Source organism: Strix aluco, chromosome 16, assembly GCF_031877795.1.
Source record: "Strix aluco isolate bStrAlu1 chromosome 16, bStrAlu1.hap1, whole genome shotgun sequence".
Classification (NCBI taxonomy): domain Eukaryota; kingdom Metazoa; phylum Chordata; class Aves; order Strigiformes; family Strigidae; genus Strix; species Strix aluco.
This window is the reverse complement of record NC_133946.1, coordinates 14,865,913-14,877,935: the sequence shown is the minus strand read 5'-3', so window position 1 is coordinate 14,877,935 and position 12,023 is coordinate 14,865,913. Positions and strand designations below refer to the sequence as shown.

Sequence of the window (12,023 nt, the reverse complement as noted above, 5' to 3'; positions counted from 1 at the left end):
ACATAAGGTGGTGTAAATTATACCTTGCCCATAAATAAGTGTTTAAAAAAAGCTTAATGAACCACAGACGTGTAACTAGTGATGTCTGAGACTCTGCCTTCCTAGTGCTCATGATTATATTAATAGTGTGAGTGCAAATGCGGGAGGAGGGTTTAAGCAGGTTTGCAGCCCAGGGATTAGAGAAGTGATTAGTTGACAAAAAAGATTGTATGGTTGTTTAAATATGGTTGTGGGTAATGTCAAGATAAAAGCCCCAGTAAGATAATTCTCATGTGGAGTAAAGACAATGAAAACGTAACCAAAGGGTAAGAGATTAATCTCAACTTTAATATATGTAAACACGAATTAGATGGACCAAACTGTGAGCACATGGAGAACATGGCAGCAGCCCACATTTCTGCCTTTGGCTTGATAGTAACAAGCCTTTGCACGTTCAAACCACTGTGATCACACTCCTTTTTCTGTATGAAGTCCATATGTACAACCCTGTATATAAAGGATCTAGCCTTATAAATCATGCAGTGGCCTTGCTAAAACCCCCTAAAAGACAGGAAGTATAGCTTACAATTAGGAAATATATAGATTCTGTTTTGAATTTTGTTATTCCTAGAGTACAAGTACATGAAGTGCATTAGACAGTGATCTACTGAATACAACAGGAGTCAGATCTTCACCTGTTACTCATGCACTGAATTTGGTAATATATTTAAATGAATAAGGCAATATTATAATTTTCTAATATATTATGTTATTTAGTGTTCGAGCAAAGATATTTCCTACCTGTCCTGTTCTCTGGAATGGGTACTTCAAAGATCATAAATCAGAACTTATAATGGAGCAATCTTTTGTGTAGAGGTTGTTCTGATAACATGAAATTTTCTATTGGCCCTAAATATGAGAAAAATCCTTCTAAACAACCAAATCTTTGCTAGATTTTTGCATCTGTATAAATAGTATATTAGAAAACAGAATAATCTACAATTTCAAAGTAGCTGTGTAGAATCTCATGCAAGCTTAAATTTTCAGGGAAGTTATGTGGCTAAAATTCAGGTCATTAATTTAAACTTTTATAACTACAGATTCTGGCTTAAATCAACAAAAGCAAGAAGACTAAATGTTTAAGACAGAAATTGTGTAAATTATCTTTGTTATCTGCAATATAACTTTTCGTGAATCTTGAGGCATAATTCTCTAGACCTCCATTGCCTATTTCGTGCTTGTAGTGAGGAGGATGCTGGAAAAGAAAGGATGTTTCTTAGCAGAATAGGAAATAAAGAATAACTAAAACCAGGGAGCATGAGCTTATTGTGGTTTCCCTTCTCTGTACTAATGAAGATTTAATTGTACTGAGTATTTATTTACCTCTTTGGGTAGCAGATTTTGGAATGAGAACTCCCCAAGTATTATTAAATTTCTCCTCAGATGGTTCCAAATCACCCCCATTTTCTTCACTCTGAAATTTAATGTATTACTATGCTACATATTTTAGGCAGATATATATGGTGATGAATTTGTGCACCAGCTTTGGGGACAAAAATTATTTTCTGCTGAGAAACATGCGATGAGTTAATGGGTCAGGTAGCATGTTACACTGTGACATCACTTGCTCTAAGCAGATAGGGGAACCTATACAGGTCTGTTGGCCTGTACATGGGGGATATCAAGATTTGCTCTGTCAGGAGAGCAAAAGGGGGCTGTGTCTGTTTTGCAGCACTAGAACAGGGTGCAACATACACTTTTTTATTATTGTTAGTGCTTTTAATTGGCAAAGTCCGGTGCAGCGAAACCAAAGTCCATTTCCTGTTCACCCTGTCATTCATTCAACATGATCAGTACCCTTCAAATCGCCACTGTTTCCAAAAGTGGCTACTAAATCTAATTTATAAGTCTGAGCTGTATATAAGCCCAGGCTTAAAACTGTTTTAATTTTTCAGAATGTCTGCATAACTGGCGAAAGCTTTCTTCAGTTACCCAACATAACTTAAAACATTTTAAAATGAAAATAATTTTTGTTTCCATGTAGATAATTTTTTATCTATGTATAATTTTTCTTACACGATTAAACGATATTTTTCCTCAAAAAAAATTCTGATTCATCCAGTTCACTAACAGGATGATTGTCCGTGAATGTGAAACCATCCAGTAGCTTGTTATATCCTTGCTGGTCAACCTGAAGTCTTTGTGGCTATTAATTACTTATTCTTCAAGCTGTGCTCTGAAGACATGAATATTACACAATTGGCTGGGGTTTTTCGGCATACTTTGTAAACGTGCTACAAACTAATTATCTTCTCAAAGTCTTTGTAAAGAGGAAAAAAGGGTAGTCAGTATACCGACTTCTCAGGTGTGGGACTAAGACTGTGACTTTAAAAACATCATTAATTTATTCGTTGTTCAGCTCAAGGTGTTTAGGTCCTGATTCTTTTCCAGAGGACCTAACTTTGTGCAGCAGTTTATATATAGCTATATATATTATAGTCTCAGTCTTTACATTGACTTTACATTGACACAGCTGCAGCTGTGAATATTCAGCAATTCCTCAAATACAACCCCAAGTTTTTTAAATTGAGCTCCCAGAAAATGCAACTGCGACCCATCATTTCTCCTTTTGCAGTTCCATCCCTCATTCATTTAATTTCTTTGAACTTTTTCAATGAAACGTGGCCAATGATCATATGGGGAACAGCCTCATTTGTTCTGCAGTTCCAGTTTATGCTTTTGTCTGGGATTGTCCCATGTGCTGAATGTAGCAAGAATCCTGTGGAAAAAAAAAAAAAACCAAACCAAACCAAAGTGTACTTTTTTTTTTTTTTTAATTGCATGGTATTTTTTATTGAAAGAATGTATCATAATGTTTATTCACAGGGGCTGAATTAGGATTTCCTGGACAACTTTAATTCTATCATTTCCATATCTTTCCAGTACTTGACCTTACAAAATCAATAATGTTCTTTTACAAGAAAAATATTGATGGCTAATTTTCAGCTCTATCTATATAGAGAAATGAAAATTTCAAGATATTATTCTTGAAGATATTAGTGCATTCTTTTCTCAAATCTTTTCATGGATTTGTAACAAACCAGCTATTATTCCTGAAATATATATCCATGGCAAGTAGATTGGTGTTTGTGAGATTTGTAAACCTTTAAAGCTCTGTTTGCTGGAATTAGCTCAGGAAAGTCTTGCTTGTTCTATATTTGTATTTATACCAAATATGATAGTTTGTTTAAGTCAAAATTTTATTAGTATAAAGGAGGCTATAGAACTGATTTTGTCAGTGTATTTTAGTGTCCTGGAAAAGACTGCATCATGTGCCATAGAGACCTTCAGAAATGGTAAATAAGAGAGGAGATTCTAGCTATTGTTTTCATTCCTTTGCGTCCTTGTTTGAAGTCATTTCAAATCAAGAGCATATTATTTTGCTTTCTTTGTATTATACTTTTACATACAAAAATGCTTAAGGATTTCTCATGAAAAATTCTTTTTGTTATACAATTGTTTTAATTTCAGAATATTTTATGTAAGAGCTGAGTTAAGATTTTTATACACAATATTAAGAAGCCTTCAAATCATTAAACAGATGTTTATTACTGCATTATTAGGGTAATGAGTAGAACATGATTTGGGGGAACAAAATAGAGGTCTTTTGAATCATCCATGTTTTGTTCATAAATCATCTGGTGTCACAAATTTTCCGAGGAACATTAATCAGTTTAATAGAAACTGATTTTTCTTGCTTTTCAGGAAGTCCCCTTACTCCCTGCCCACCCCCTAGCTAACCTGGTGTGGAGGAGGTTATAACACTTGTATTTTTGTATTATCTTTTGTTTAAGATGTTTTTATTCCCTAAAACTTTTACTAATATTTCCATAGTCATTTAATGGAATTTCTGCTTTGTTAAATGATACAGTACTTATTGGGCATTGCACTTGATATGAGAAGATGCAATAACAAAAAGGCCTGTTTGTGCTAACAAATAATTTCTTGAGTTGAGATGGGATCCTCTGCTTGCTTCAGCTTGGTATGAGAATCTGGGAGAGCTGTGCAATGCTAAGAGAAAATAAAATCTGCCCCATGTCTTTACTAAGATAAGTTCAGTGAGTGAGTTTAGTACATAGCTGAACACAGGCTGGCAAGCAATCAGCAACTTCTTGAGCTACTAGGGAAATTCATTTGTAAAAGAAAGACACAACATGTCCAGAGGCCATACGATATATGATTTTTTCCAGAGCAGTTTAACAAAGAAAGATTTAAAGATTAAATTCTCAATTGTTTGTTTGTAGTAATGAGAAGAATGTCACTTCAACTCACAAGTGTTAGAAAAGAGTGGATACCAAAGATGAAAGTGAATTGTTTAGGGTTATAAAAGGACTGTATCAAGGAACAGAGGTATGAGATTAAGAGAAACAATAATTAGGCCAAATATTGGGGGAAATTTCAAATCTATTTAAGTCTAAGTAGACTTTGATGGAGCTGTGCTGATGAGTTCTAACTAAGATATTGGCTCAGTCTGTTCTTTTCCAGTCTGAGGAAAAAAAATTGATCGTTTAGAGCTGTTCAATACAGAAGGATGTGAAGATGTGGAAGCAAAGAAAAATAATGAAGGTCCTGAGATCTGCTTCCATTAACACAACTTTCTTTTGCAAAAATAACAAATATTGCAAATCCTATTGATTTTGTTACTTTGCTGATACATAGTAAGAGACAGGAAAATAAGTGTATCATTCTCCTTTATTATATCAGTTTATGTAGTCTTTTGGCCAGGGATTGAAAGGAGATTGTGCTCCCCTTTTCCTGACTACCCTTGACTGCTATTGTATAAAGCCCAAGACTCTCTCGTGCCAATATTATATTTTCACTTGGGATGTAAATAGAGGTGTACATACTTAGGGAATAGGTGATTACATATAATATACAGTATACTATCATTGTAATGTAAATAAGGCAATGATGTGTACTTCCATGAATACAGCTAATCTAACAGTGAAATACACCTTCTAATGCAAGGGAAACTCTTAGTGTAGGAATGAAATGTACATGTAATTTTGATAGACACAGAAGATACTTATCTTCTGCTAATATGCCAAAACATTGCATCCAAGCGATTACACCGACATTTGAGAAAACTCCTTTTGACATACATAGTGTATTGTCTAGTGCAGTGTTCATGAAATTAACATTTTCCTGAAGTAATCATACACAATTAAGTGACCAAATAGTTCTGAGGCAATACAACTGTATTTCACAGGAACTAAATATATTTCTTCAAACTGATCCTGCATGTTTTAGTTGAGCAGTCATTAGCATGTTTATAATGGTTCTAATTTAGCACAACATTTTCTGAATTTTATCCTTGAGTCATTTACAAATTGTTCATATTGAGTAAACAAAGGAAACAGATTGCATTTTATACTTAGTAATTTATCTGAAAGAAGAGGGGAGGGTTAATTGTCTGAAAGTTTTGCTCTGTTTGGGGAAGTGATTCTAGTCTTGCATTGCTTGGCACACAATGCCTTTTTTCCCTCTGTTCTGGGGGAAAAGAAAAAAAAAAAGAATGGAGGAGTGAGTAAAATGAAAAATTAGGAGCAGGACAAGATTTGCCACTCCCAAAGGGGAGTGTGGAGCAGAATTGGAGCTGGCACGAGATTATCTAAAACAGTTGGTGCATTCCTTAATGATCAAGTGCTTGAGAAGTCCGGCTCTCTCTCACAGAGCATCTGTGTTGATGTTTATATCAGTGCCCTGCTGTATGGGAAAAGCATGCTTTCTCTGTTGCTTTTCTAAAAATAGTGTGGCATATAGCATTGTATGAGTTATTTTAAGAGAACAAAAACATTTGCAAGGTTAAAGGTTCTGCTTTTTAATAAATAAATAAAAATAAAGGTCAGAACTGTATCTTGGGTTATTCTTTCCATGAAATTCAAACTCCTTTTTATCTAGAGTTTTGCACTGAGCAGAATGCATTCTAGTGCTCTTTGCACTAGAGAATTCCTGTTGAAACAAGCCATTTTAGGCAGAATTGGTACAAGCTTCAGACTCTCTACAGTTTTTCCCACTAGCCACATCATAGAAAGCAGGTCTGGAAATCACCCCCAGTTAAATTCCAGTGTTTCTGTTTAGAATGTCTGTTTCATGCAAGATCTAGACCATTCAAGTAGTGCAAATGAATTCAGAGGAAAACCAGAACATTTTAATGCCTAATTATTTTTAGTGAGCTTGGAGAGTTTTAATTAAAAGTTAAGAGAGCTCTCCAAGCTCTTACAGTTCTAATTTTATCATATTGTGGAAATCTTGTCACTGTGAAAAAATGTACAGCAGTTGGCAGATTTACTTGGTTCCCTGTCCTAAACAAAACTGTAATGTTAGGTAGTCAGATCTCAGTCACATTTCCATTATTGCTCTTGCAAGAAAACATCTACTGTGAGCTGACTGCCTTTTGCATATAATTGTATTTAGGAAGGGTTTTTACCCTTTTTTTTGTTTTGTTTTTCTTTTTTCCTTTTTTGGTTTTACAGTACTGCCTACAGGTTGCACTGAGAGTCAGAAGCAAGTTCTAATTCATGACCAGAAATGTGCTAGGTGTTCAACAAAACCCTTGTGAGATATGCAGTCTGTGCCAGAAACAGCCAAGGCAGACAAAGAGGTGGATAGAAACAGGTCAGTATGAGAGGAGGGAGTAAGAAACTGGCCAGGATTGCTTGGCTACTTAATGACAGGAGCAAGATATAGAATTTAGGACTTCTTTTTTTTTTTTTTTTTTGTAATTTGCAGTAAATGTAGCAAAAGAAATTAGCAGGTATTCCTGTTCTCAATGTCATGTTGCTCTGTTTTGTGTTGTGATTATATTTTTATTTTTCAAGAACTTGGCTTTTGAAAGCTTATTAAATCAAGAAAATCTTGAAAAGTTGGCCAAAGAAATCAGTTCACTGGCTAACAACATGTCTGAAATGCCTTATATTTTAATTTTCTGTTAGACCACAACAATTAATTACTGTATGAGAACAGTATGGAAATTGAAAGGCTGAGATGAGATTCCCCTGACCTGCCTCTCCACTGACAGCAAGATTGAAGCCAAGCTGCTTATGAGCAGGAGACAGTGGCAGTACATTGCAACTATGAATGTTAAGCCTTCAGGCTGATTTTTGATTAGTTTTGTATTGTTGCTGTCTCCTTTTCTTTTATTTAAAGTTTATTGAAATGGAAAAGGATAATTTGTGTTTGAAAGAAGAAAAAAATGTAACTATGGCAACAAAGAATCTATTTCAGTAACATTACACAAACTTTACATCCTTGGATTAAAAAAGAATAGTACCATCCAGCAGTTAAGTTTCCGATAGTCATGGTTAAATTATATTTTTATTTCTCAAATCATGAATGTAAATGTAACGTTCTTAACATAATTTTGAATTGTTAAAAGATTATGAAATCATATTCTTTCAAAGTGAATTAAATTAGCCTTTTGCCTTTCCCTTTGATGCCAAAATGTTAAGAGTTTGCACACAATTTTAAAATACGTAATAGGAAACCTGAAAATTAGGAAACATTTTTATGATACTGATCTATGCTCAAGGAAATCTGATGGGCAGTGAACTCACAAAAGGCATGTAAGCAAGCTGTTGTCATGCACTCAGAGGTGGATCAGTTAATCAAAGGTCCCAACACTGGTATATTAAAACTCATCACCAGATTTAAAAAAATATACTTAATTTTCTGAATAATTCCCATTTTTAATGAATGGATCTAATAATAACACCAATGGACATGGTGTTTTAGTTTAATTGTAAATAACAAACACTGACTAGGGTATACCTAAAGTATACTTGACTTTTGTTGAGGAATATTTGTGGAGTACTGATTTTATTTAGACTTTTCTACTATGAACAGGTTTTAGTATTCTATGAAGAACACTGCAACAAACATTCCTCTTTCAGATGGATGATGGATTGTGTTGCTATTAATTTTAGATGTCAGGTCCTTAGCTTCACCCACTTGAAAAAAGCACATTTGCACTTGAGGCATGGGGTGAGATGTGCAAAGGTACAGTAGGGAGCAAGACAACCAAAGGATAGCAACTGTAATGTTTGTTTGCAGTTTATTTGGGTGTTTTGGGGAAGAAGCAGATCTTCTCCTGTAGTGGGAATCCAGTGTGGTAGACCTTGTAGGCACACCCGTGTCTGTCCTAAGGAGTTCATAATCTCATTTAACATTCTTTCAAAGAAAAAAAAAAACCCACACAACACTTTTTCTCTAACAAATATTTCATGGATGCTGACAGGGTAGTTCCACTTGTGCTGTTTTTCTCGTCATATAAACTTGAATGAGGCATTTGAACTCTTGACAAAGGCTGATTCAAAGGACACCTTTTCTCCTGTGGAGCTGAAGGCAAATAAATGCAATGAGAGTAGCTTAGAGAATGTAGAACATTAGAGATGGAGGAACTTGCATATTGTTATGTAGTCCCAAAGCCTGCAAAAATACGGTCTTTTTATGTTTAGCAATATCTACTAAATTGTAATGGGGTATAACTACAGACTATAGTTCTGAAATAAAGACATAGATACCACTAATTCTGTAGTATTGTTCTAAAATGCAGAAAAGAAGTTTATCCTCCTCTTCCTGAGGATGTGATAATGTTTTAGAACAGTTTCTCTTGTAGCATGCCTGATTTCTCTTCTAATTCCTCTACCTTGTCTTACCCAGTGCCTCTTTCCTTGAGATGTAACAGTTCAGATACACGTAGAAATGTCACCCATACCTTTGACTGAATTATATTTCTGTATTGTTTATGAACTTGCTATGCATTTGCAATCATTATTAATAAATCAATGTGCTTTTGTCTTCTGTCACAAAGTAATGTACGTATTCAAAAAGAATTGTATGCAAAGCAAGTCATGTTTTAGAACTCATATCATTAATAATTATCAGTTTGCAGTATTGTTACAACATGTTTTGAGGGAAGCTTATTATAAAAGAAATAACAAGGCACTGCACAGCAGCAAGAATAAGACAGTTCAGTTGATCACTGGTATAGGTGTTATAAATATGCCAGTCTGTACTATAGTATTTTATTAAGTCTCAAAAAGTCAAAGCTGATTTGAAATAATAATGTCTGACAGTCAGTGCTTTGAAGTTTTGCTGCAGCACTCTCACGTTTAGGCTTTCTTTTATGTATGACTTTACCATAAAAAACAAAAACACACACACGGCATGAACGCTTTTTTTTTTTTCCTTGTATCTGTATTTCAAAGAAAGTAATAAGAGGCTACTTCAGTGAATTAAAAGGAAAAAAAAAGGAACAACCCCCCAGAATCGATGAGCATAGGTGCAGGCCACTGTAAGGTCATACAGTATTCATGTAAGCTATAGCTGGGGTTTGTAACTTGTTGAAGACTGTAAAAGTGAAATTAAAAAAAAAAAAAGAAAAGAAAAAAGGGAAGAATAAGGAAGAGACAAGAGGCAAAAGCTATCCTTGATAGGAACAAGATGACTTTCATTCAGTCGGAAGAACTTGAGAGCTTGGCTGTGGTAGCTAACACACTCGTTCTTCATCACCGGTCGTGCAACAAAGAGCTGGATTCCATCCATTCCTTGACTGATTGATTACCCAATGGACAAATGTTAATTCTTTTCATCGATGCTTTGTCATTGTGGAGAGATCCTTTTCATCTAACACCTAGCCTTTTTTTTTTTTTTTTCCTGCTTATTTATCTTTTAACATCCTCTTCTCATTCACCTTTGCAAAGCTGTCATGTCTAACAAGATTCTCACTGTACTTTAAATTCCTTTAGTCTACAATTAAAATTGCTAACAAAGTATGTAATAAACCGTGATATTAAATAATACTCAATGATTTCATTTAGTCATCTCAGTCTAATTATACTTAACCTGTTTGTTTGTCCTTGAAAGAAAATTTTTCCTAATTCACAAGAGAAGAATATAAAGGATGAGAAGCTGTGTGTTGCTAATATAATAAATTGCTCCAGTGCAACTTCACAAATTTGATCTTACATGTGTCAGTACAAAATATGCTACTTTGCAGCATAAGCCCAACTGTGGTTTATAAAGTCAGTGAGAAGAGCTAAAAATGTATAAATGCTAATTTCTTTCTTTGCTTCTTTTATAATTGTCTTTAACAAGAATACCCCTGAATTTTGAAAATGTCGGGATCCACAAGATTTTGGAATGGTGCTGAAGCAGAGCCTCAGTGCAGGGAGAGTGATGCAGTGCAGATGTGAATTCGGGCTTCTTCAATGTTCAGTGCTGGATTCTGAGTCGATGTTTTGTTTCTATAATGAATCAAATCAGAAAATGAATCAATATGGATGAAGACATTTTACTGATGTCAGAAGATATCTTTATAGATTTTATATGTATGGAAAAATTAATTTTCAGAAGAGAAAGAAGAAAAAAATCCCTTTCTGATTCACGGACCTTTTCAAAATGTGTATTTGTGAACACAGAATACAGAACTTGAAGGGAGATATGCCTTTCAAGTATAAGCCTTTATATTTTAGTTTCCTGTCTAATGTGGAGGACCTCCAGAGAGCTTTAACACATATCATTATTTTAAATTCTAAAAATCATGCTGATTAAACCTGCTAATTCAAAATTTACAGGTATTTCAAAAGAGCTATTTCTACAGTGTTATAAAAAAGTTTATTAAAAAGCTTATTGTGTGTTTTTGTAATCTTCCCAATAACAAAATACAGTAGGTATAAAATGTGTAGTCAGAGCTATAACATAGAGTTTGGATAAGATAGTGGTGTTTAAAGAATTGTTTCTTAAGGATTTTTTCAGTCATTTATAGAGATAAAAATTGTAACTGGCAATAGTATTATATCAGAAAGAAGACACCCAGATAGATCTGTTTTCCACTCCATTTCTTTCTCAGTCTCTCTTTAGAAATATGTTTTTTGCCCTTATGTAATACTACATATATACATGGGTGTTCTTAAGAACAGTAAGAAGAAATAAAGCAAGTGCTTCTGAGGAAAGTATTTTATCAACTCCTGTGATATGCTAATTGTTTCTTTTTTTTAATTTAAATGTTTTTCCTTCTTTGTATGAATTGAGGAAAATAGCGAAAAGGCAGTAGAATACATAACTTATAGCACACATCTATAAATTTTAAATAAAACTCTAAAGCTCTTTTTTTTTCAGGGATGAGGGGTCTGAAATTTTGGCAGGGGAGAAACACAGAAACATCTTTTTAAACTAATGATGATATCACAAAAAAGGACAAATTATAATGTTCTATTGATAATTGATGGTTATTTCTTGATTCTTCTATTATCAGGCCAGAACTCATAAAAGTAATAAGTGCCTCTTATTGTTAAAAGTAAATTGTTATTATATAACAAGTATTTTAACATTGCCTATTGCAACTTACAGCTCCTTAATTTTGTCTCTTTCATAGAAAGATATAATTAGTAAATAAATTGGCTTTTCTACTGAAATATTACTTCAAAAACATTTACGAGCTGTGTTGTCTTTCCACAGAGGCTTGCACGGTGAAAATGTGTTGCAATTAAAACCTGATCTTTGATCTTTTGGTAGTTACAGTTTGGTTTGCTTTCAACTGGTTTTTGGTGGTTTTTGTTTGTTTGTTTGTTCATTTCAAATGAGTGATGCTAATGTGAATTTTTAGTCTGAAACTACTTGCACTCTAAAATATGATTTGCTGTATGACCTTTTTCTTAAACTTCTCCCTCCATCTTTAACTCCTCCTTTTGTGACCTCTTTGAATGCTTCTCCTCCCTCTGAATATTTTTAGAATCCTCTGAGGTGGAACAAACTGTTACCCATTGCATTGATGTGATGTGTTGCCATTCTTAATCTGGGCTTTTTGCTTTTGCTTTCACTGGTGTGAGTGCTTCTGACTGGACTGCTGACATGAGAATTTGAGCCATGATTTGGCCTTAATCCGCCGGTAATTTAGGAGAAGATATGTTAGGCTGAATTCTGCCTTCTTGTATACCCCCGTGTTAATTCATAAGTGACTGGAGTGGGATCAGTAGAAATGT

The 12,023-nt window shown here is 34.2% G+C and overlaps 1 protein-coding gene across 10 annotated transcripts in view; it reads left to right on the top strand.

Moving 5' to 3' along the window:
• SOX6 (SRY-box transcription factor 6) overlaps window positions 1-12,023 on the top strand; it is a 375,244-nt gene that overhangs the window by 185,300 nt on the left and 177,921 nt on the right. The window contains exon 2 of one of the 10 annotated variants that reach the window (XM_074842582.1): window positions 6,516-6,657. The exons of the other annotated variants lie outside the window; for them this stretch is intronic. Within the exon in view, the coding sequence (XP_074698683.1) occupies window positions 6,561-6,657 (97 nt within the window). The 5' untranslated portion in view covers window positions 6,516-6,560. The remainder of the gene's footprint in view (window positions 1-6,515; window positions 6,658-12,023) is intronic. 10 annotated transcript variants of the gene reach the window in all.